This window comes from Amblyomma maculatum, chromosome 11, assembly GCF_055883805.1.
Source record: "Amblyomma maculatum isolate TAMU_Amacu chromosome 11, ASM5588380v1, whole genome shotgun sequence".
Lineage (NCBI taxonomy): Eukaryota > Metazoa > Arthropoda > Arachnida > Ixodida > Ixodidae > Amblyomma > Amblyomma maculatum.
In genome coordinates this window covers 42,791,844-42,818,178 of record NC_139354.1, presented here as the reverse complement: position 1 = coordinate 42,818,178, position 26,335 = coordinate 42,791,844, and the positions used below count along the sequence as shown (strand labels likewise).

Here is a 26,335-nt window from a genome sequence, read left to right as displayed (position 1 = left end):
ATCTGCAGTAATACAGGCGATAATGTGAACCACAGATGGAGTCCTTGAAGCTGCCGCATCATGCTTAACGGCAATGATTGAGCGTCCCCAATTTTCGTTTTTGTTTACAAGGGGAAGATTTTTTTAATGCAGTGTAATACGCCCTTAGGAACATTGCGTTATTAAATTCTATACAGCAGAGTGATGGCTTTATTTCGCTCTTTTTTTTCTCTTTCTCAAAGCGTCCGAGCTTTCTCAGAACGAAACGTCACGAAAGCTTCTAGGTGTTCTATTTTAACGAAATCCTCGTTATGGGGATTTTAGCGCTATAATAAAGAATACAGTTAATGCTGTTGTATGCGGAGAATGAGATTTGAGTACAACGCCCGACGACTTCAACTGCTCCAGTCAAGACCCAAACACGCCCAAGGCAACGTGAGGAATAGAGAGCTTAACTCACGAAAGCATCAGCAGCTATGACGGTTCTGGTGCTTTTTACGGATTCAGATATTAAAATGAGCCTAGAGTACTTTCACAAAAAGATTTAAAAGTAAGAACAAGATGAGCAAAAACTACCGTGGCGCGTAAAGATTACCCTTTACGATTACTTTCTTTTATGCATAAAAATAGCAAAGGTCTTGAAAATGCTTCCATAGTTTCAGGTAGGCAGGGCAAGCTGTCTCAGCACCTTTTTGTCATAGTAATTTTGTATACTTCCTTGATAGCATTCAGGAGACGCATACTTCGTAATGCTTGTGCGATGCAATAAAAAAAAGTTATATATTAGTAGTGTAGTTCCTTTCAACGTAAACCCGTGTCAACCCGAGAAATAACAATTATGAGGAAAGGGTTACTTACTTTGGCTCAATGTTTCGGGGAATCCATGAATGTGTATATTTGTAATTAGAAGTAGACTACTCATTAACATTCACATAAGCGCCTCCATACGGCTACGAAAGAAAGCTATTAAGCTTTTGTTGAAACTTCATTGTTAGTTAAGAATTCATGGTAAAGTTCTCTCGCACAAAGGAAACCACATTTTTAGTTTTGAAGATGTACGATTGCCTGCTGGAATTATTTTCTATTAAAACTAAAGCAAAACTAAAATAAATTATTGAACAGCGAAGCCAGTGACCTCCGGGATACAACAATGATCCCATTGTGCCAAATATGGGAAATGTGGTGATCACGTACGTGTGTAAGGCTCAAATTTGGGTGCAGCCTGTTTTTCCTTCGAATCGAGTGCTGCGAATTGAAAAGACCGAAAGCAGAACTGGGGAACTATTCTTCACACTTCCGTCTATTTTCGCGACAGACAATTGCATCATAGGCAGCACATGAAGGCAGTGTCAAATATTTTAATCTCTATATCTTTTTTTTTTTTCAAAGTGCCTTGTAATCAACAGAGGAAACGCACTTGAGGAAGCAGATGGAGTCCTCCTTTGCAGGCAAGAACAGTTAGAGGTAAGTAAACTGAGCGGACGACGCGCACCACCAGTCAAAAAGGATAGCACATGTCCTGCAACATCTTGTATGATTCGTTGCGGCATCCGAACACAGCCGCGAATTCCGGCATGCTGAGAAGGGGCCATGAGCAACGCTCACTGGGCCTCAGAGGGTCCTGGCGCTCCGTTCCGCAAGACAGCAGGCAGAAGCGCTTGAAGAACTGCCTTTGCGCCCTGGGCCAGTACACGTCGCGCGCCAGTCTGCTGCGGTCGTCGTAGTAGGCGGCCTTCATGGCATCGTGGGCGACTCGAGCCGCACGAATCCACCCGAAAGCGCTGCTCTTAAACGCCTCCGATGTTCTTGGCAGGACTTCCCGGTCAGGATTGCGGAGCACGTCCTCGTCGGCGCGGGTACGCAGGCAACCCAGCCGAACCAGGGCGTCCAACACTGTGCCGCTAGACCACCAGGTTTCGTGTGAGGTGTGTGGAGTGGTCGCGTTTAACCTGCATAAAAGCGCCTCGCGTAAAAATACTTGGCCTCTTACCGCGATCTTCAGAAAGTTTCGTTGACTGCTTCCCTTTGTATTATTTTTTTAATTACATTTCCAGAAATCGAACGAGAATACGTATATGGCTGGCTCTCAAGAGCTCCCAGTCCCTTTCACTACTTACCTGGCTCCCTGCTACAAAGACAAGAGCAAACTTTTTACGTGCTATTGCGTGATGCGCTAAAAGTTATAAACTATAGCAGTTACCCTAATCCTTTGCATAGAAATGATAACCTTTTTTTTTTATAATTATTTGGGTCATTCTATGTCGAACGTCCGCGGTGACTCTCGAGTCACTGAAATATCGCTCCAAAATTTGTACTAATTAGGTAAAATAATAATATTTTGATCGTTTTTGCTTGAAGGCCTACATTCAAAAACAGGCCCAGCAGATTATGTGGCAACCTACGCCACATTTATGATGGCAATGGGCGCACAGTCATATCTATAGAATGACCAATCACATGATAGTCATGTAGCTGCATGCACATGGTCTGCGTTCTGAATCCGTCGGAGGGGGATTCATGTAATACTTTACGCCAAAAGAAGAAAAGACCTTTAAAGCCCCCATATTCGCCTTAATCTTTCACTGAAAAGCAGTGATAATATACCTAGCCCAGCAGCTAGAACTGCACAAAAAGAATGCTTCGACTGAAAATTAGAGTGGAGTAAGAGTTATACTAAAGCTTGCTTCTGGCTTCCTGCCGCACTGAAGATAAGAATCTAGAGCAAAGTTACCACGCCTTGAACGAGATTGTTTGGGTAGAAGCAAAAATGCTGTCGGTTGCATCTTGAAAAATAGTGGGAGTATCGAGGCGTCCAGTTATGGACTTAAGTCTTAGTTTAAACGTTAGCTCTGCAGCGTAAAAGCTAATCTCTTTTGCCCACTAAACTTTTTCACATGCAGCCATTTGTTAGCTCCGATGGAGACCAGGCATGATTCAGGAAACGTTTTACGCATTGCAAGAAGGTAGTGTATATTCGCTAACTACATGCAGCTCTGCAGTCAAGATAACGCAGAAAAGGTAGGAGGCTTCTTCACGCACGTCACTGTGCCAAATCCGTCGTAGAGGACATTACCTGTAAATTTTTCGCTCATTTGCATTTAGCTATCTCCCTTACTTTAATAAATGAGGAGGCAAAATAAGCCATGCTTTACACGGAAGTCAGAGATGCCAAGCTATTGGGTGGACGTGATGATGGCGACCAAGATAGTTTTCAATTGAACTAGATTGGCATCGGCGCGGCTGACTCCATGCGCGACATTCAAGTTATACAACTTTCGCGGGCGCATCTGAGAAGCTCCTAAAAAGAAAAGTAATGAGGCTACTCTTAAATGGATTTTGTTCTGCTCGTAGACAATATTTCAAAAGGTAATGCATATAATTCATCACCATTCCTGGCTCAAAATGAGGGAGAGAAAGAAAACGTTTCGTATTTTTTCTCCAATGCTCCAATGCTCAGTGACACTGTTGTTTCGGTAGTTCAACTTTGGCCGCAGTTTCCACCATGGTTGCCTTCAAATAGTATGGCTCGATCTCTATTCAATTGGTGTTTCTCATACATAGATACCTTCATATATCCTACTAAGATTCTTTCCCCCCATTAATTAGAAAATATTAGAAATATCATTGTTAACTCAGCTGAATTGGAACCTGAAATGAACCCTCAAGACATTTTCAGGAACCCACAACCGACTGCGCAGTACACAGTCAAACTTACCTTGCATAAGGACCGAGGGCATCGGTCAAAGCCTTGGCCAGCGCTGCTCCAACTGTGCCGTAGAGAAAGGGTGCTGCTTTGTGACCATTGTAGAGTAACGGGCTGGTAAGGTACACTGCCGGAAAGAAGACCTTGTCGAAGAGGATATCGTAGACGGGCCACTTGTGTGCCCACAGAGAAGACACGCGGGCGATCACCGCGTCCGGAGACTCCCGCAGCATGGCTTCCTTCTGCGCCTCCATGCGCAATGTGACGTAACTGCCAATAAAATGGCGGTTTGTTCCCGTAATATAGACTAAAGCGCGGCGTAGATACGTTGTGTCCACATTCCTGCTGGCTGCGTAACCGGATGGCGCCAAACTTTCTAAGGACGTGCCGTTAATTTTCTGTCGTGCTAGCGCAGCTGTTTTTTCGTCCAGCCAGTTTGGTACGACCACCTGGTGGATCTGATGGAACATGGACTTCAGCTCGCTGATGCCATCGTGCATGTTGCCAACGGCCACCTCACGCAGTACGATGTGCCAGTGAAGATGGAGGGCGCGGTTCGCGGCGTCGAAACACAAGTACGACGTCTCGCGGCTGTGGGCTGAGTGGAAACGTCTGGCGAAGTCGTAGCGGAGAACCTGCACAAGAGGTAAATGGTGGAGCTGCAGGTTATGTATCATTGACATGTCTCAAAGCCTTCACCATTAATTCACTTCAACTGAACACCCCCTTACAGCCAGCGGCCTAAAGAGCTCCGCAACCTACAGCATAGCCGTGAATTGGCGGCTTCCCCAGACTACTAATAAAAACCGTAAAGATGAAAATAATCATTGGTTTACTTCTTCTGGTTCTTATCATTTATTAAACAGCCTTAAAATTTTATTACTAGCCGCAATCAGACATCTGTTGTGGTAGCCGCCTGAGGACTAACCGTTCTTGCAAGAGGGGGGAGGGGGGGGTCAAAGTTCGTTGTTGAAGTTAGCGCCTCATCGTAGTGCTGCAGTCTGTAAGGCACTCGACTTCCACACCAAGAATGCGGAATCGAATACGGCTACTTTCCTATGGAGGTGAAAAGCAAGGCGCGCGTGTGCTGTGACGTTAAGTGCACTTAAATAAACCCCAGGTGGTAGAATTTACCAGAGCCGTCCACCATTTACTATATCTTATTTACTTATCGCATCAACCACAGCGTCGCGAGCGGCATTATGTAGGGCCTCTCACAGTCTCATTCGCTTTGGAACGTTAAACCCGTAAACCAACCTAATGATTATTGCAATTAGCCTCAATTTGTATATTCTAAGGCAAAATGACAGAAACAAAGCCCTTGAAATATGCTCCCGCTGCCCGCACAAGCACTGTTAAAGGTAGATAGGAAACACTATCAGCGAAATAAATTGGTTTCGTCATCATCATTTCATGCATCTTTGAATTGATGTTACTGGATAACTTCCACTGTTTAGATAACACGGTTCACCAGCCAATGTCAATCATTATATTTCACGTTCGAATAACTTAAACCTCTTGACAAATTCGATTTCAATATACGACATCTGTTGTACATATCAGTGCTGGTAGACATTTGTGTAAAGGTACGTAACCCCCAAAATCATCCTTCGATGGTGTCAGCTTCCTATTACACAGATAGCATGCAGTTTCGGGTGGCTTATGTGAACAATATTTACATTGTGAGTGCTTTTTTTTTTAACCTTGCGTGGTAAAATACTCAGGCAATGACCTCCTTCACTCTCTGATGTTTTCACAAAGTAACTTTCAGTGCAGAGCAGTCTGTTCCAATTCACGCGACACTACCTGTTGTTCTCAACTTTGAGTACATTATACAGTGATTTTTGCATGAATATATAAAGTCACTCTATCTTGAACACTGGAAGTGCCACGCTCGGAAACCTGAGGTTTACTGCAAGAATTTGGGCTATTTGGATAAACGGAAAATAATAACTTCATAAAAAATTGTTTTACTGAAACTATTCTCGCCTCTCTTAAAAAGCCCTGAAGATGAGTTTTGGTGCTCGACACAAGCATATAAAAACAATATTTCAGGAACTGAAGCATTAGACACTTAGCTGCACTCTATATTACTCCTACAACTAGAAAACTTCCGCCATAACGCTCTATGGCCTTATCAGAGTTTTCGTATTCTGATTCTTTCCATGCGGTATTTGTATTTGTAGCCCTGTACTGTTATCTGTAAAATGCTGTGATAGTGATTTCTTTTCGTTGATGCTTTTGTGCATCCAATTTGGTGCATTTGCAACATGGTTTACTAAAAATAAAAATACTAGGCAGAGCGCACAGTATTTTGTAAGCGACGGTCAATTGTTTGCATAGACTGAAAAACTCAGTCTTGAAATGACAAATTCTATATATATTTTAGACAATAGAATATAAAAGCCAAAAATGGTGAAATGAAATCTCTTCCACGCTTATAAGGGCATTGTAATGTAACGCAAGTAGATGTTAATATACATGAACTTCGCAATTTAGCAAGCACTCCAATTTTCACAGCAATGTTTCCGATGAGTAGCTTAGCAAAAAGGCAAATATTCCTTCAGTTTCTAAACCGGTCACTTGTTTTTCTCACCCGAATGATTTTGGGAGATCTGTATTCTTGACAAACCCAAACTGAATGGCTTTTTTAATTATACCTTAGATGACCCAGCATCACACGTGGTAGGTTCTAGATGGAATGATTGACCCTAAATCTTCATTTCAAGCAATGCACAATTTTCACTCACATGGCTGTTGGTGCATATTAGTGCTAAATTGATGCGGTGTTTTCCCGTTGTAAATAACTTCATTTAGTTAACTGATTATTGTTTCAAAACAACTGTTCCCAATGGAATGCTTTTATTCGATGTTATATCAATATAAACAGCGGAAATGCGAAGCAATTTGGGGAGATTGATGGAAAGGTCGAGCTCTAACTGTAAGCTTCGAATTCCGCGTTGCAAAGTGCAGCTAATAATTTCTTGACATCCCCTTCTATTTTCCCGTTATTTATGTTACTATGCCGTTCCTACTTGAACAATAGGTTTGGTTTGTGGGGTTTAATGTCCCAACGCGACTCAGGCTATGAGACGCCGTACTGAGGGCTCCGGGAAATTCGACCACCAAGGGTTCTTTAACAGGCACTGACATCGCACAGCACACGGGTGCCTTGCATTTCGCCTCCGCCGAAAAGCGGCCGCCAAGGCTGGGATTCGATCCCGCGTCCTTGGGAACAGCAGTCGAGCGCCGTAACCACTGCGCCACCCTGGTGGGGTCTACTTGAACAATACATGGCATGCAGTATTAGAAAGAAATATGTAAATCTGGTTGAGGAAGCTGGTACGAGCAAACTTCTCACTGATGGAACAATTTTCTCCCTTCAACGCTTTATAGCTCTTAACGTGGCAAAGCGACTCAGGCTATTGGGAACGATGAACCATTTAAAAGTTCTACAATGCTATATAAAGTTTCACGCGAAACAAGCAGAAAAACAGAACGCTTTAGAATTTTAGACTCCATATTTCACTTAAAAAATTGCTAGCCTCGCCCTTCCGGAAGATATTAGCTCTCACTACAGGCAATTCAGGTGTGGTTAAATTACCTGAAACACTTGAGGTCATTTCCGAACAAGGACGCCAAAAGGTATGACAACCCTGTAGAATCCCGCGCCGCTGCACATATATATATTGCCACTTCGTACCTGTGCAAGAAGGGTGATGGTCAGGTACCACACTGTTGTGCGAACGGGAGCAAAGGTGAGGTTCTGGAAAAGACTTTGGGTCTGCTCGCAGCCGGTGAAGAGGACGACTCCACTATCTGCCACTGTGAGACCCGATTCGCCGAAACGCAGGAAAACATTTCTCCACACGTCCTTCGGGAATCCAGCATGCTCTGTGATCTCGCCATACGTGAGCCATTGGTGTCGCACGTCCAATTCAGCAACGGCTTCAACCTCACTGTCCATGTCCAAAACGTCTCGAGCGATGGCCGTGGCCTCTCTGGTAGAGAGGACATGTTGGACGACGTCTTCGATGTAAGGTTCGACGTACTTATCCGTCGGCTCCGCTCGCAGTTCTTGGCGTATAGATGGGGCGTTGAGAAGATGGAGGTACGGACCTTTGTCAATTTTTCTGCGTTCGATGACTATCGCGCTGTGGAGGCCGGAGGTGAAGGAGATGCCAATGGCGTGCACAAGTGCACTGCTGGACGTACGACTTTCCAGAAGAGATGTCACATTGAGCATCTCCATCAGTGTGGGGATATCATGTAGAAGCAATTGGTCGGTCGTGTTCATGTAGGCGAAGCAATCTTCTAACAGCAGCCTCCCGATTTCAATGACTGTCCAAAGAGAGGAAGACTTCCTTCAGTGAGATACAACTCTCCTGCCGTAGGCAGCATGTATTGTAGTTTTAGAAATCTTAGTTAAAACTTTTGATGTATGCACATGCGACTATTAATCAAGAGATTAGCAGTGAATACATAAAAGTCAAATAAACATGGAACAGCAGCACAATCCGTCTTTTTCACAAAATGTGGTGCCTTTTGGGAATGGTTGAAAATTAGTCTGATACTGGTTCAAAAAGTCCTTGGGAAACGTAGCTTCCAGCGAAATGGCGGTCTGGGTTCTCGACAGCTACCGCCATCTGTCGCATACGTCTGTCACAAATATACCTGCACATGGCCTCCGAGATCAGTTCCGGCTGCGCCGATCGTGGAGGCCAATAATTGCGCACGCGCCGCTGGGGTTGGTGGTTTGTTTTTAACCAGGGGAGTAGCGCGCATGCGCAGAGCGACCTTGTGATAAAGGCGGCTTACCAAGTGTGCTTGCGATATATCATGAAACAGAAAGAAAAATGTTAGCGGGAGGCTTAAACTTCATCTCAAGACTAGATACGCAGCGCCTTTAGCACCTCCTCAGCGGGATTTTTTAAAAATTTTCTCTTTTTTAAATCATTTCAGTTTAAAAATTACCATTGCTGTGACAGTACACAACCCAAACACACGTAAGTCATACGCATCACAATGCGCTCATTAGGTACCCCTCTAACCCACTTTTTACCAAGGATTCTTCTTGACCTATACGTTGCTTGCCCGTTAGGAATGCAGCGGACCTTGTGTTTTGACCTGAATGACGAAAAATGTATTTCTTTAAAATATTTCAAATTTCTGAAATGTTTAAACAAAAGAATGAGTCTCCTCGTCTATTTTAGGATTTATGTGGGCCCTTCTCAAATTCGGTATTTAGTTTTATTTTTGATTCGGAGTGTTCGAAATTGCCAAACGAGGTCATGTGATGCGGACGTCATAAACCGCTATATCAATCAGGATTTTTCCGCACAAATATTTTTGAAACGCGGTCACGAATACTACTGCGCCGATGGCTTTTCGATTGAACTAGCTGTATATGCTCCGTGTCCTAAAGCTCGCCGAACTAAAGGGGATTTACAGTAAGAACACAGGAAGCTACGAAAACGGGTGTTGAAGCTTGCTGCAGAGAACAGACATATGCACAACTGCGAGTTTTTCAATGCAAACATTATTACCCCATTTTAAATCCAGGTATTATTCCTGTGCCCTCGAGCTTTAGCGACAGAGCTGGACATGCAAATTCAAACATCTTCCTGTCCCGTTTCTTCCTGTTCTCTAGTCAAAATACCCAAAACACACCATCATCATAATCAGCCGGACTATACACACCACAAGCCGAAAGCATCTCTCATACTCCGTCAACTGACCCGGCCCAGTGCTAATTTTGCATCCACTTCACCGTACAAACTTAACCTCATCCGCCCAACTAACTGTCTGCCACCCTCTGCTATGCTTTCCTCCGCTGTAAATACAGTTGGTTACCGTTTAAGGACCATTGGCTATCCTCTGTTCACACAAAATGTGCACCGAAGCAGTCTTGGCATCTGATGAGAGGACTCAGACTCCATGTTTAGAAAAGTACGAAACTAATTTAAGTGCTGACAATTTTTCTCAATGGTGTATAATTTCGTGGAAATATCTTCAACGCTAGTTTCAACCGAGAAAAAAAAAAGCCTGTAGAATGCACGTATGTGGTAATCATAAATGGTAAAGCTTTCCCATTAGCAAAGAGTAGCAGTGTCGTCATAGAGCTGTAAGGGTGTATATATGCCACTACTTTAGGCACAGTATCTGACCGCAGACGGAAGCATTCTGAGAAGCTCGGAGACCTGATGTGCTTTATATAAGCTTTCCAGATGTATTCATCCTTTGTCGTGCGTCATTTCAAACGTTTAGCAGACCTCTCCATATGATAAACTCATTTCATGGGAAACACGGACATCATGTCTACGGGACAAAATGGGGGGCATGGAGTAAAGGATGGATGTAATAACTATATGAAGCCTGTACGATTAGCTGCCGACTGGGTGGCGTCTATAGCACATCTCTATACTGTTCGCAACTAGCAGAGGCCACACACCTGGAGTCATATTCTCGCCCAAAGCACCGTCATCCATCTGTAGTAGTCGACGTCGAAAGCGCCGGAGGAACAGGCTGAAGGCGTCCGGCACGAAGCCGACTCCCTGTCTGCGAATGGTCCACATTCCGCACACGTGCCGGTAGATGTCCACGCAAGGGTCCATGTCTTCCTCGACGATGGCGGAAAGGTAGCGCGTCGCGCTCGCACATTGCTCCGAGCTGCAGCTGAGGACATCGGTCCGCCGCCTGGCTCGCTGATTTATCACCGCTAGCGTCGCTACGCCGATCACAATGAAGGCGATGACGCTAAGGCTGAGGCACTGTGTCGCGTTAACCACCTTGCGCTGGAAGGGAGTCATCTCTTCCTGGCCTTCATGTACTGCGATAGGAATGAGAGAGGGCCCAGCTGCTCTTTTGAGCCCCTCTTGAAAGTTAACGGAATAAATACATATCAGTGCTTCCAGTTTTGAGTCTCTTTTCTGTCCGCCTAAGGGCTGCTGCATGATTTTGAAAATGATGTATTAGACTTGTAGAAAATAATGTTTACAACAAGATAGCAAATGTTGCAGTGTAAGATATCCTTCAAAATCTTCGCTCTTTTCAGCCAATAGTAGATGCTATAAACTGCTAGTTCCAAAATATAATTTTGCTAAACACTACTGATGACATGTGAGGTACTTTGCTTCTATGGCGCTTAGGTTACAACTGCAGAAAACAGTACTACTAAGGAAAAGGTTTAAACAGAGTCCTACACGAGGAAAGTAAATATATTGACGGAGAATAATTTTCGAAACCAATGCGGTGAATCTATTTTGTTTCAAAATTGTATTGCGTATTTTGCAGGTGACCGCTCACTAGAAGCTCTAGCTATATCTTCCTCTAATCAGTTTCATTCATAGCCACTATGTGAGAAAATGCATTTATATCGAAATTGCACGATATCATGAGCGCAAGCTTAAATTGTTATAGGCCAGAAAGAGACGCTCACCAATCGGAGGAGACGGGGATACTTGGTTGGAGGAGCCCACAGCCTTGCCATCTTTCGTTGCAACGTCGGGCTGATTGTTTTCCACTCGCTCTTCTGAGGTCAATCGAGCTAAGCAGATTTAAACAAAGCTCACAGTTAATGGCCGCAATGGGCTCGCAAAGCACACCAGTGAGCAAGAGAGCGCAAATCAATTTTCACATAACTGCCTTCAAAATGAAAGGAGGCGGCGCTACATTGCAGTATTGATCCAAATCACTGAACCGTGTATAGTCAGAAGACAGAATATGTGTAAGACTGATGGGAGTCGGCAGTGATTTCGAGGTTAGAAGTTTTGGCAATTACGGGTAATTTGTTTTTTCTTAGTTTATTCAAGCCTTTCACTGCTACACTGAGATGTTTTTCTGTCCAACAAATTGCTAGCTGGCTTGAGTAGTCGTGGCATAATAGAGCTCAGTTTACTTTCAAAATGTGGATATGTGGTGTTAAGCTTTTTGGTGATAATCGAGAAATTTTAAATATGAATCCCTTAGCGCATGGCGAAATCAGTGGACATTTGGCGAAATAGCGTTTCATTGTAATAGCACGTGTTACTGTAATTTATCGTAAAATAACTGGACCCGGCTAAGGCGATAAGGGACTCTCTTCGAAACTCATATGAAAAATTATTTCTTAGCCTGAAACATGTAAGCACACTTCATTCAAAGTAACAACATGAATACCAGACTTTTTTTTTTCAAATAAAAACCTACTTTATAGTTTCGATTTATTACGCTTAAGTACAGCGGTTCTAGACAGGAGCTGAACCTATGATTTAAAGAAATGGCCACATGCAACGGAACCTTACGCTTTATTGCCGTTAGGGCCAGCCACTAAGAATGGGCTCTAAATATTTCATCACATAGAAATTGCTGACTGGAGCAAGTGGAGAAAAGTATTTTAGTGCCGGAGTCGAAAGGGCACTCACTACTAGCATCTGGAACCGTCCTGTCCCTCTCGTCAGGCTGTGTTGCCAGCGACTCCGGAGCATGAGATGGTAAAGTAGAGACTTCAGTATCTTGCGTCCCGTCTGAAATAGTTACATTTGCATTGCGATAAAGCTGCTCTAGAACACATTGCAAACAGGGAAGGTCCGGTGCACTAATTTCTTCCTTTTTACTACGTACCATGATCGGATCCCGGAGCAGAAGAGATCTCTGAACGAGAGGCCATTGTGTAACTACTTCTTCACAGCGCGTTCTCACGCTCCACATTAGCATTCTTTGTCATCTTCTTCGCGGCTGTGTGATGATGTATGCCCCATATGCAATAATGATGGATAATGATGAGTCTGAGAGAACACAGAGCTATGGTAGGCGTCCTAATGCGACCGCACTGTATACTTGCCAACACCCGAAAAATATTGTGGGTTTTTTAAAAAAAACTGATCGATTTATAGGAAGCGAAAGGCGCGGTAACTGTCTCACTCGTTTTCCGTGTACACCTCAACCACGCCGTAATTGTGGCTTGAACTTAGTGATAGAACGAAAAATGTGTGTTTACAATTGGTTAACAGGAAAGGAACAGCATCTCTCGCCCTGCCGGGGTGGTGCAGTGGTAATACGCCCGACTACTGTGCTGGTGTACCCGGGTTCGAACCCGACCTCGGTGGCGGCGTTTCGATGGAGGCGAAACGAAGAGGCGTCGTGTGCTGTGCGATGTCAGCGCACGTTAAAGATCCCCAGGTGGTCGAAATTACTCCGTAGCCCTCCACTACGGCTTCTCTTTCTCTCTTTCCACTTTCACTCCCACCTTCCTCCCTTCCCTTACGGCGCGGTTGCGGTGTCCACAGAAAATAAGTGAGACAGTTACCGCGCCTTTCCCTTCCTTTAAATCAATCAATCAATCAACAGCGTCTCTCACACTTTTTATGTGGACACCTGAACCGCGCCGTAGGGGATGGGAGAAAGATGGGAGTGAAAGTGGAGAGAGAGAGAGTAAGAGAGAGAGAGAGAGGTACCGTTGTGGTGGACAATGAGGGACAACGGCGAAGCCGCAAAACTCGGGAACAGGTGCCGAATAGCTGCCCACTACAACCCGCAGGTAACCCATCTGGGCCAGGTACGGACGGCTGTTTGATGCCTTCCAGCACAATTAGCACCCAATCACTCGCAAGTGGGGCACACAGTCTTGCCTTGTCAGATGAAAGGATGCACTAGGTGCGATCTTCCTGGGAGGGTACTCAACCTGTATCCTAGGCTCTTCCTGGCAAAGCCTCCTATACCACATGGGTGACTCGCCTACCTCTTCAGGAAAAAAAAGAGAGGAAAAAATATATTCAGCACACCGATGAAATTGCAGCAAAAAACATGCGCTTACGTATTGTAACGCAGAAAAACGTAAGTTAAAGCACGAGGAAATCAACGATGTTTCTCTAAATTGTGCGCTCCCATTGAAAAAGACAATCAAATTATCTGCAGCTCTTTGGGTTATCAAAATGTGGGCCTAGGTTTATTAACACAAATCTTAATTTTAATGCTCCTAAGACACGCATGTTTCTGCGTAGCAAGAAGTTTTTAAATATAACAGGTAGGCTAGCTTCACACTAAGTAGGCGCGATCTGTCGCGCCTACTTAGTGTGAAGCTAGCCTACCTGTAATATTTAAAACTTCTTGCTATAGAGAAAAATGCGTGAAAAGGCGTGTTAACAGGGCCCTTTCACTCCGCGAGTTTTCAGCACTCAAAAAAACTGATTGAAAGGCGCGGTAACTGTCTCACTTGTTTCTGTGGACGACTCAGCCGCGCCGTAAGAGAAGGGAGGAAGGTGAGAGTGAAAGTGGAAAGAGAGAAAGAGAAGTCGTAGTGGAGAGCTACGGAGTAATCTCGACCACCTGGGATCATTAACGTGCGCTGACATCGCACAGCACACGGACGCCTGTTCGTTTCGCCTCCATCGAAACGCAGCCACCGAGGTCGGGCTCGAACCCGGGTACTCCGGCACAGTAGTCGGGCGTCTTACCACTGCATCACCCCGGCGGGGCAAATTTTTTTCCAGCTGGCGCAGACTGTGGGGAAGTGTTGAATTGGTTCACAGGAAGGGAAAGGCGCAGTATTTGTCACACTTGGTTCTGTGGACACCTGAACCGCGCCGTAAGGGAAGGGAGGAAGATAGGAGCTAAAGTGGAAAGAGAGAAAGGGGAGCCATAGTGAAGGGCTACGGAGTCATTTCGACCACCTGGACCCCGCCGGGTTGGCGCAGTGGTAAGACGCCCGACTACTGTCCGGAGTTCCTGGATTCGAACCCGGCCTCGGCGGCTGCGTTTCGCTGGAGGCGAAACGAAGAGCCGTCTGTGTGCTGTGCGATGTCAGCGCACGTTAAAGACCCCAGGTGGTCGAAATTACTCCGTAGCCCTCCACTACGGCTCCACTTTCTCTCTTTCCACTTTCACTCCCACCTTCATTCCTTCCCTTACGACGCGGTTCAGTTGTCCACATAGCAAGAGTGAAGATACTGCGCCTTTCCTTTCCTGTGAACCAACTATTTATTGTAGGATCTTTAACGTGCACTTACATCGCACTGCGCACGGACGCCTCTTCGCTTCGCCACCACCGAAACGCAGCTGCAGGTGGTCGGAACCCAGTTAGGAGGTGTTGGTGCAATACGGCCTACAACAAGTTCAACCTCCGGTGTTTTCACTTCTTATATTGGGGGGGGGGGGGGGGGGGGGTGCTCCCGGCCCTACGGGGCTGGGACAAGCGGCAGTTACCTACTTGGGCTAGCCTGAAACCATATTTTTATCTGTTGTAGGCCCTTTGGTGCAGTGCTAAGGATTCTTCACAAGAACATTTGCCGCCGGATGAATGGCGAAGCTGTCGACGAGAACAACAAATCAGAAAAAAAACAAAGCTGGAACAAAAAAAATTAATAAACTCTTTCCTTTTCGTAAACATGGTCGGTTTTGAATTATTCATCAGCAGGTATTTTGGGGCAAGTTTTGTAGCGCATTTTCGAGCGAGCGATTAGCTCCTCCAGCAATTCTCGCGTGCGGGTATCTGCTTCTGGGGCGCCCAGGGTGACTCTAAGCGTGACGTCGCGACGGGAGCACTGCGCCCATGTTTGCCTAGGTGGCCCCTGTCTCCGTCTGACTTCTTTCCAGTTGAGAGATTCTCACTGGCCTCAACAAGCAACCGTGATATTAGCACAACTGAAGAGGTCGCAATAGCGCTCGCATACACTGGCACGAAGGTCAAAATTATAATCAGCGACAGCAACAGGCTGTCTGGAATTTTGCAAAAGGACGGATCTCAGAGGAGGCCAAAAAGATTCTTCTCACAAATCCCATTACTAGAACCACATCCATCATATGGATACCAGCACACTAGTCGGCCCCTGGCAGCAAAGCTGCGCACCTGCTGGCCCGAAATCTCTACCACCGGGCAGCAGTAGAATAGCCCGAATGCAAAGAAATAAAAGATTGCGCTATCGCATAGATCACTGAACCTTACACATTACATCGAAAAGTCTACGCTCCCCCAGATCAGGTTCTCACTAACAATGAAGCACGCATCTGGAGGCGATTACAAGCCGGTAACTACATCTGCCCGGTCTGGGTTTTCTTAACACAGACAGAGGAGGAAGAAGATTCTAAATGTAAACATTGCAGCCAAAAAAGGCAGATAGATCATAAAATATGGAAATGCGCAGACTCCCCAGGCGCCGGAATTAACATTTACATTAGAGAAGCGTGGGAGGCTTGGCTGCGGAGTGTAGATCCCACCGTTCAGCGGCACACCACCTGCCTGGCGGCTGAGGCTGTGAAGAGTGCTTGCAACCTCACCTGACCTCAGCCTCCTGACCCGCGCTCCGGCCTGCGTTCCGGGGGCGGAAGAGAAGGGCTCCTTCTCAGTGGAGATAAAGTTTTAATTCATTCATTGCCTAGGTAGTGATGACCTGCTGGGATGCCGCTATCCTCCTCCTGTCTAGCAAGCGCAGCCAGCGGCGGAACACGCTGCGGGGAGGTGGTGAAGGGGGGCTGTTCCTGGCCCTACGGGGCTGTTGTGGCTGTAGGAAGAAGGCAAAGAAAATGAAAATAGAGAAGAAAGAAAAGGAAGGAGGAGAGAAAGACGCGCGCTGCAACTGCAGCTGTTGTCCACCACCGAAGCGGTGGCGGGTGTAATGACGGCCTACAACAGATAAAAATTCGGTGCCAGGCAAGTCCCCGCCTCAAGCGGCAGTGACCTACCTGTCCCAGCCCTATCAGGGGACTGGGCGGTCAACACCGCTTGCGGCGGGTGCTAGCAACGCCATCTCGACTTCGTTAGACTGTCACCGAATTTTTATCTGTTGTAGGCCGTCATTGCACCCGCCTCCGTTTCAGTGGTGGACGACGGCTGTTGCGACCCGCGTCTTTCTCTCCCTATTCTTTTTATTTCTTGTCTATTTTCTCTTCTGTCTGCCCGAGGCAGCGGAGGTGGCTCAGCCACGCCGGGCGTTTAGCGCTTCTCCCATTAGGTGCGCTGTAGTCTAATAGGGGGAGTGACGTCATAAGCGAGGCTAGGATGGGCTACCAAGTCGGCTCTTCAGCATAGCGTGGCTCGTAGCCACACTGGGCGCTTCGCGCTTCTCCCACTAGGTGCGCTGTGGTCTAACAGGTAACAGCGGGAGCTTCCGAAGTGTCAAATAGATGAGTTCTTTCTTTTATTAACTTTATTTCGTTTTCAGCTAGTTAGGTTAGGTGCAGCCTAAAGAATAGATTTTAGCTCTTTGTCCTAGCGGCCTGGTTTTTCGTGCCGGCAGCTAGGTTTTCTTGGCGTTCATTCTTTAACTATTCTGTTTAGATAAATACTTTTTTTCTAGGCTATTGGCATTCGCAGAATTGGTTTTTAACGCGTGTTTGCTAGTCGTTTCTTGTGTCTTCTTTTGGCAATTTGTATATTCTGAGAATTCGTAATAGATATAGTTCAGTCGATGAGCGCTTAAGATGTGCAATCAAAAGAAGGTAAAGTTGACTAAGTGTGAGGCGCAGGTTAATCTCAAAGAAACGCGTTTTGACTCTGTAGGTGAAGCGGAAGGCAGCGAAGGCAGTGCGCGTCTAGATCGATTTGATCAAGGAAGGGGCAGTTTAGTGTCTCGTGTGGATGATTTAGAAAAGGAAGTACGTTTGCTAAGGGCGGAAAATGAGAAACTGCTTGGACAGCTTCCTGAAAAAAAGGGGGCCGACTTTATCCTTGGAACCAACGAGGACGAACATTCCAATGCAGGCCACGTGGCTGGGGCCAGCACTGGCATGGAAGGCATAAGCAAAGTAGGTCAGGCGGATCCGAACCGTCCGAGTTATTTAGAAGCAGCTAAGAAGCCGGAAAAAAAGGAAGAATTAATGAAGAATGAAAATCCCAGAGATAAGGACACAGATAACCGAAAGCAGGAGCCAACAGTTGGGAGAGGGAGAGAGAAAGCCCAGGTGCTTATCGCCGGAGATTCTACATGAAAAGGTGCAAGCGAGATATCTTGAAACGTGTAAAGGGTGATAAGAGAGTGTTGGTTGGAGCATTTTCCCAGGGAGAACAATGAGGGCAGTACTGAAAGAGAGTAAAAATAGGCTGTTGAAGAATTGCGCAGAGCGCAGTATGGTAATAGTAGCCGCGGGGCTAAACGATGTCCTAAATGGTGACGCTGCAGGAGTGGTGGAAAGTTTAGCTAAGGGAGTTGACGAGATCAGGGAGATAGCACAGCAAACGCAGATAGTTGTATGCACAGTACCAGAGGTGCCAGGATTGAACGGAAAGCTGGAAAAGGACGTGATGACAGTTAATCAAGACATAAGAAAGGTAAGCCTGGAGAAGCGTTTCGAAGTGGTTGAGGTAAACAGGGAGGTACATAAAGCAGGTTTTGGTAGGGCTTTTCGGCGAGATGGCATTCATTTTAACAGAAGGGTGGGAGCAGAGATCGGCTGGCGCCTGGCAGGCAGGGCTGTAGCCTTTTTAGGGCGTCCGCGAGGACTCCGTGCTCAGAGGTAGTTAGAAGTGAAGCAGAAGAAAGTGTAATAATGGAGGCTGAGCCCCCCAAAATGGCAAAGAGTAGGACGAGAAAGAAAAGTACAAAAAAGAAATTTAGCACTGGGATCAGCTACAGAAACGTGCAAGGAGGTAGAAAAAGAGCGAAATGGCTAGAGATAGAACAGCAGTTGAAGGATGGCAAAATAGGTGTGTACGCTCTTTGCGAGACTCATCTCAGGGATCTAGAAGATCCGCCGTTCATAGAAGGCTACGTCTGGGAAGGGTGCAACAGAACGAAAACGGAAAAAAAGGGTGGAGGGGTAGGTATGTTGATACACCACGGAACAAATTGGCAAAGAATTAAATCATCTTGTAAAGAACATATCTGGGTATCAGGAACAATTGCCGGCATAATTAGGGACATGGCTAGGGGTAGTTTATTTAGGAACAGGACACCAATGCAGGCAAGAAAACAAGGATCTTGTTGAATGTCTCAGTAATGATATAAGCCAGTTTGGAAACGGGGCCAATATTATTCTACTGGGGGACATGAACGGCCACATCGACGATCTGGATGGATACACGGATTGTAACGGGAAGCTAATGCTAGATTTCTGTGAGCGACACGATCTGGTTATAGTAAATAGAGAATCAAAATGTGAAGGCCAAATCACCTGGGAATTCCGCAACAGGCAGACGACCACTGACTATTGTCTAATGTCGCAGGAAATTTATACCAAGGTCTCAAAAATGGAAATAGACGAAGAAGGGGAGTGTAGTCTGGGAAGTGATCATAAACGTATTAGTCTGCAGATGGGGCCCTTGATGAAAAGAGAAATGGAACTTAGACAAAACGTAAACGCAACATTAAACGACGATCAAATAGCGCAGATAGCAGCAGACATAGAGGAAGCAATAGAGACAAGCCCCATGGAAGACTGGGATTATGAACAGGTAGAACTACTCATAAGGAGGAAAATTCAGGAGATTAAAGTAGCAAACCGCTGGAATGGAAAGAGGAAGCCACGGAGCTGGTGGAATAAGGAAATCAGGGAAGCTATTGAACAACGACTGGCTGCTTCAAGGGAATACCGAGTGGCAAAGAAAGCCCAGGTATCTCAGGAGAAAATTGACCAAAAATGGGAATCATATCGACAAAAGAAACTTGAGGTACAGGCCGTCGTCCAAAGTAAAATAAAGCAGTCCACCAATTGATGGATGGCTGACATACATGATGCCTCTAGAGGCGGAGCAAGAAAATTCTGGAACCATATAAGCTGGCTAGGGACGAAAAATCAAAGAAAGCAGGATCGGATTCAAGATAACGAGGGAATTGTTTAAAGGGAGACAACGCAGTGAACTACATTACATCAGTTATAGCTGAGTCATTTAAGAGCGACGATAGGGCAATCTCCGCCAATTAGGAAGCAACACAAGGTAGCAGAATACAAAGCAGCTTAGAACTGACCAATCTAAACTGGAAAAAGGCAGAAAAAAATATTCCTAAAAACACATCTACAGGAATAGATGGAATTCCGATCAAGCTGATTAATGAACTCGGTCCAAAAAGTAAGGAAACGTTGTTAAAAGCTCTGGAAACAGTCATAACGAATAAGCAAATTCCGGACAGCTGGCGGTAGAGTAAAATGAATTTGATTTATAAAGGGAAAGGAGACAGGATGCACATAAAATCCTACAGGCCGATTACCATAACATCTATGTACAGGTTAGCCATGCATGCGGTGAAATTAAAGGTGCAAGCATGGGTAGAAAGTAACAAGATACTCGGAGAACTTCATAACGGCTTTAGAAATGGTAAGCGCTTCGATGATAGCCTGTTCGTGCTTACCCAATGCATCGAAATATCTAGAGTGGAAAACAGACCTTTGTATTTGGCCTTCCTGGACATAAACGGGGCGTACGACAACGTAAACAGGGAACTCCTGTGGAACATATTAAAAGAAGAAGGTATCGGTTATGAGATAATAGAGTTCCTACAGGAAATATACCGGGATAACAAAGTAGAAATTACGTAGGAAGGGATAAGAAGTACGGAGGATGTCAAAGTATGCAAAGGATTAAGACAAGGCTGTCCTCTATCACCGGTGCTGTTCATACTTTATATGATAAACCTGGAACGGAGGATACAAGACAGTAACCTAGGTTTTAACCTGTCATATAGATTAGGTGGAAAGGCGGTAGAGCAGCGCCTCCCCGGTTTGATTTATGCAGACGATATTGTGCTGCTAGCTGAGAGTCTAGAAAAATTGCAAACTCCAGTTAAGTATTGCGGAGACGAAGGGGACGCTCTAGGCTTTAGTTTCAGCGCAGTTAAGTCGGGTCTGATGATATTCGACGGCTCAACTGATCAGGGTCTTAAAATACAAGGGCATGAAATACCTAGAGTAGCAGAGTATAAATATCTGGGGGTATGGGTAAACGAAGGATTGGCATACATTGGAAAGCATTGGAAAGGTCAAAGGGCGAAGGTGCCGGAATAATGCAGCATAAGGCATTGTGGGGATACAATAGGTATGAGGTTTTGAGGGATATTTGGAAAGGAATTATGGTGCCCGGACTTACTTTCGGAAATGCGGTTTTGTGCCTAAACTCAGAAGCACAGTCGACATTAGAAATAAATCACAGATCCGTTGAACGATTAGCACTAGGTTCCCACGGCAAAACTACAAATGAGGCGGTACAGGGAGATATGGGCTGGGCATCTTTCGAAGTACGGGAAACTCAGAGTAAAATATTATATGAGGAACGCCTGAAGAAATTGGACAGTAACAGATGGGCAGCTAAAGTATTTAAATACATGTACTTAAAAAGCGTTGACTCACAATGGAGGAAAAGAACTAGGAACTAACTAGTAAGTATGCTAGTCACAAGGACGGAGAAATAAAGAGCAGTAAGCAACAGGTGAAAAACACAGAAGGTAAAAATTGGATAAATTCTATGGAAAAGAAACAGAGTGTGCAATTATACCCAAAGTGGAAAATGCAGATCAGGAAGGAAGATTTCTTTGATAACTCAAGAGGCAGTGCCCTACTTTTTGAAGCTAGATCAGGGTGCCTTAGAACACGCAGCTACAAAAAGAAATTTAACAATGCAGATGACGCATGTACTGTATGGGGTAACTCCAGTGAAACAATTGACCATATTATACTCGAATGTAATGGTATCCATCCGGAAGTTGATGCAGGCGCAATCGCTGTTCCTGAAGCTCTGGGGTTTAGAGATAACAGTGGCTGGGTGAATAAACCGGCGGTGTAAACTAGCAAAACACGACTGGAAGATTGGTGGCTTAAGAGCAGAGAAGTGACATAATGTTAGTAATGTAGGAACAAAAATTTAATAAATAGAATGATGGTTTAGTTAACCATTCTAAATCAATAATTAAGATACAGGGAGAAAAATGAGCATGATAGCTACTGCTACCACCCCGTTTCAAAGGGAACGCTCCTATATTCCATCCATCCATCCATCCATCCGGTAGGGTGCCTCGATGCGCGCGCCCCCCTTCGAAGGCGCGCACATCGAGGAACCCTAACAGGTGGTGTCGTCTTCCATTGGAGACACTTCGCCTCTCTTGCTTTCGCAATCTCCTAGACTTAACTACAGCTAAGCCACTGTGAGGTTTTAAATGTTATTTGTTAATTACAAACATTACGCTAAGTTTTCAAATTTGACTCAAATACACGCAAAACCCCGCTCTATAGATTTCTTCTCTTAAAATATTACCCCAAATAACATTTCAGGGGCCCATGCAACCTACATTTTAAGCCGTGAAAAGTTTGATTTAGTACCGACTGAATGCTCTGGAATTTTATCTCGTGCAACATGCAAATTCTTCCAATTGCTTCAAGCAGTCCATTTAAAAGTGGAACATTATTTCCCGCAATCAAGGATTTCATACTTCTCTGTAGACGCACTTCCTTCATTTCTCCGCAAACTAAAGAAAAGGGAGTTGCGCACGCGTTACGGAGTCCAGCCATTGAGAAGGAAGACCGAGCGACAGCACAGCTTTCCAATGAGACAGTGAGCGTGTCGCAATTGTGGCCGTCATGGCCGTATACACCAGTAGCAGTGTTGTACGAGCTCGTATTACTACGGACTGAGCAGTCCCTTGTTGCTGACGCTCCCTCATATTCGGCCTCCCTACCTTTGTATTAGATACCTTTCAGGCTTCATTGAGAACAAACATGTTGCTGCGGCGCTTCCGAAACATTAGCTCAACGCCGCTCATCGCACCTTAGAGCATATTGCTAACCCCCGCGTACCTTAATTGGCGCTTGCCTTAAAGTGCACTTCCCTGCTCATCGGTTACCGTTCTTCTCCCTATGTGCCTACTTTCACAGCTAACCAAGTGTAGAAGTGCGTTGATAGCTTTTAATTCTGAGATGCATTGGTATATTGAACTGATTTGCTGAATATATTATTTCAAAGGCATTAATACTTATTTTCAAAATCATGAACATTGCGTTTTGAAAGTCGATTTTCTGAATGGGCAGTTGTGTACTATCGTGGAAAAAATTAGTTCTGGTTTAGCTCTGGTTAACCCTAGTTGAATTGCAATAGCAACGGCAGAAGCTTCTTTTGCCTTCTTATATTAATCCCCTATCATGCCCTATCAGTGTAAGGTGCTACATTATCGGGGACTGTTAAGCTCATCCTTTAAGAGTATGACGCGAGAGCGGAAGCTACCACCCCACATATAAATGAGAAGGGTTCAATGCTGCTGAACTGAATGTGGAGTGAAAGCGTTAGCTGCGATTGACCGAGCGTTCTTCGTCTTCTTAGTCTTCTTATTCTTCTTGGTCGTCTTCTTTGTCTTCGTCTTTTTCATCTTCGTCTTCTTTGTCTCTTTCTTCGTCTTCGTCATCTTTCACGGCTGTTCAAGATCAAACATGGTCCTTCCCGGGACTACGCGACGGCCGAAACCCGGCGTAGTATTGCTATCGCAATAAAAATAAGAGACCATCCCTTCATGTTTCAAACCCTGTAGCATTTGATGCAGATGTTACCCCGCAGTGCATCGTGGCCCGCATTTCGAAGGCAGGTCCCTTACTTCCATTGCTCATTGTAGCGCTTCGAATTTTATTAATTCTGCTAGGGACTGTCAGAGTACAAATTGTGTTGTGTTGTGAAAGCAACACCTTAATAAGAACTCTAAGATACAAGGAAATTTACAAACGGGATGCAGCTCCGTCCACAGACCACTGATCAGTAAAATATTAACAAATAGACGGCGGTTATTTATGTCGACACTTCAGCAACTTATTGCCCAGACCCGGTCCATTAGGAAAGCAAGAGTCCAATATAAGTATATTGGACTCTTGCTCTCCTAATAGACCGTGGTGGCACCGCTAGAGAAATTCCATCGATTTTACTCCACACGCATTCGTATCCCTAGTGAAAAAAAGCTACGAGTCACAATAACCTCATACAGGTTTCTCATACGAAACTCATACCAAACTCATACAACTCTTAAATAATCTCATATGTTTCTCTTAAGCTTAATGATATTGGTATGAGATGATATGAGATTTGTATGAGTTTTGTATGAGTTTACTATGAGAAATCTGTATGAGATTATTGTGACTCGTAGTTTTTTTCGCTAGGGATATGGACCGTTTGGACACCAGATATTGTATTTGCTATATCAGACTTCTCCTCTTTTCCGCGGAGCTGGACTACCTCGTTCTGCGGAAGCCCTAGAACACTGATATTCCTAAGCTTTTTTTTTAACTGCGCTGCGAAGCCATTGGCATTTTTTATTACCTCACGTGCTGATTTTCTAAAGTTGTGCTGTGTTGGTCGATGCTTTCTAAATCAATGCCGTAAAACTATTTTGCGAGTCCTGCATCCGCGCACACATATTTATACACTCCAGATGCCCTACACTGTAGCTCAAGGTTCAGATATTTATTATTGAAGTATGGGGGAGTCCCGTCACTGACATAAGTTGTATCGGTATACATTGGAGCGCTGTCCGCAAGGTGCGCCTTGGAGTGGTCCAAGGCAGGGAACAAGGCTGCCTTTCGCCACAAAAGGGATGAATGCCTGCCTACTGTTCTAGAAGCCAGCTAATTGCGTGATTGTTTAAGGTCCGATGCTTACAGACAGAAAGTGTTGGACGTCAGCATATCCGAAGGCTAGTGTGAATTTGCGGTCACAATAACGTGAACGCCCACGTGCGCGAAATGTTAGCTGCGTTTTATATTTCTTCAGTACCGAAACAATTGGTTGCATGACTCTTGTAAAAAGCATAATGCGTGAAAATGCGGATTCCTGGTATAGCTAATTAGACTGAGGCGGGCAACCAGCGCAGCCTTTTGTTCAAACGTTCTAGCACAAGCGACATGGTGGTGATCCCACCGGTGTGCGGGGGAGATAGAAACAAACGCCACTGGGAACGCCTTAAGAAGATTGTGCTATCCTTAAGACCAGCCGTAGTCTTGTCCCGAGCCTTATTTCCGAAAGGCGACAGAAATTTTATTTTTATAAATAATATATAGCGCCACCAACTAATAGAAGAAACGAATGCGTTAATCGCTTTCCATTGTGTTTTCTTCAGCTGTAGTCGAACTTTGTGCTTCTGTAATGCTCACGTCGTCAACGTTCCCACGTGTTGTGTCCGTAAACGTACGCGCCGTTCTTTGGCTAACTCCGTAGGTTTTAGCTGCCCTATATCGCGGCACTATATTTGCAGCAAACTCATCTGGGGGCGCAATCGTTGGCAGGCCGGTCGTTTCCGGGTCACCTGCACCAATGTGAAAGCCGCGGGCAACGACACTGAGCTGATAGAAGGCCATAATACACACGACTGCGGTTACAAGCATAAATAGGTTCATAAACAGGGCCTTCATCATCTGTGATCTCGATTCGTCTCCGGTGGTGACTTGGGTCTCCCTGCTGGAGTGAGAACCGGCGCCGCTCTCCTTTACGATGTAAGACGAGGACGTCATTATGGTTTTCTTCCCGTCCACACTTTGCACACGTGAAGCTAACGGCTTCCCCCAGGGCGATGATGCGCGAGCCGGTTTAGACTTCATGATAACCGACCGCATTAGCCCCCAGAAAAGCGACCGCCAACTCGTTGTCAGCTGCGTCGAAAGAGAGTCCACGTTCAGCGAGGCCTGATCACGCGTCGACTCTGTGGAAGACCTCTCCCTCGGACAACGAGGCTTAATATCTCTAATTTCGTTCAGTCGCTGACCGGGAGGTGGGGACTTACTCTGAATAAGCGTAGCCATAGGCTGCGATGATGATACAGATGTCGTCATCCGATTAGATGTGGCAGCAGTGGAGCGTCCTTTTTTGGTTTCTGAGCATAGGGCTGCAGCTGAATGCTCCGAAGGGGTCGGCGACACGGGTCGCATAAGAACTGCTTTCTTCATCCGCGATCCCCGCAGTGGCCGAGGGGTGTCATGTTCGTGGATGGGAGTAGGAGGGACCCGCCTCGAGACAGCTTTAGAACCCACAGAATTCGCTGGCTGAACATGGAGGTTTTTATCGTGAAAGCACTTCACACAGGCTTGGCTCACCACTGCAATGACCGCCGTCGGATGGGCTGGACCTGATGATGTCTTCTTCGGCTTGGGAGATGGAAGGCATTCCAGTTGGATGTTAGGGACCGAATGGGATGCTCCTTTCGGACAGAGCGGCTGACTTTCAACCTTTGTTGAAGATTTTCCACTTACTGGCCGAAGGGGCTTGTTGGCTGCCATATTGCTCTTCAGTTTCTTCTTCTACTGTGGCATGCAGCCGAGCTCCTTCGGTAATCTGTCCTGCATCTCTAGTTTTGTGTAGCCATTTTCTGCACACTGTCATAATGCAAAATCCTAATTATTAAAACTACAGCGGGTGGTAAATCATCATCATTATCATTATCCGACTTTAGCCCACTGCAAAACAAAATTTCATCCTAGCTGCCTCAATTATGCCTACAATGTTTTTTTAACTACCGGCAATCGACTTTTCGGCTGCCCTTTTTCGCTTTCCAAACAATAAACACGTCTATCACCACGACAGTACTATCGCTAAGCTGGATCTTCAATCTGTCTGTTGGCGGCTGATAAAAATATAAGCTTGAAGACAAAGTGGTGGCGGCGGCTCGCCGCCACCGCGGTTTGAGCATAGTGACAAAGCGTGCAAGTCTACGACCCTGTGCCGTGTGTTTGCACGAAACCATTCACTTGAGGACTGGACCTCAGATCAACCTCATTGTTGGCTGTGCA

At 45.4% G+C, this 26,335-nt stretch overlaps 1 protein-coding gene across 1 annotated transcript; it reads right to left on the bottom strand.

Annotated features, from left to right (window-relative positions):
• Positions 1-1,477: 1,477 nt before the first annotated feature.
• On the bottom strand, positions 1,478-12,329 carry LOC146173649 (uncharacterized). The gene is made up of 7 exons (XM_084585238.1): positions 12,284-12,329; positions 12,085-12,222; positions 11,121-11,228; positions 10,134-10,511; positions 7,386-8,023; positions 3,695-4,317; positions 1,478-1,928 (listed from the first exon to the last, which is right to left on the bottom strand). The coding sequence occupies exons 1-7, from the start codon at positions 12,327-12,329 to the stop codon at positions 1,478-1,480; spliced, it is 2,382 nt and encodes a 793-aa protein (XP_084441364.1).
• Positions 12,330-26,335: the final 14,006 nt, after the last annotated feature.

What these genes read in the sequence shown, in the direction of transcription:
- LOC146173649 (XM_084585238.1), bottom strand. Translation starts at nt 12,329, where the DNA reads ATGGCCTCTCGTTCAGAGATCTCTTCTGCTCCGGGATCCGATCATG. An exon ending in GACGGTTCCAGATGCTAGTA is followed by an intron (nt 11,229 to 12,084) that starts GTGAGTGCCCTT and finishes AAATCTGCTTAG; the next exon opens with CTCGATTGACCTCAGAAGAG. An exon ending in GCCCTCGGTCCTTATGCAAG is followed by an intron (nt 1,929 to 3,694) that starts GTAAGTTTGACT and finishes GCTTTTATGCAG; the next exon opens with GTTAAACGCGACCACTCCAC.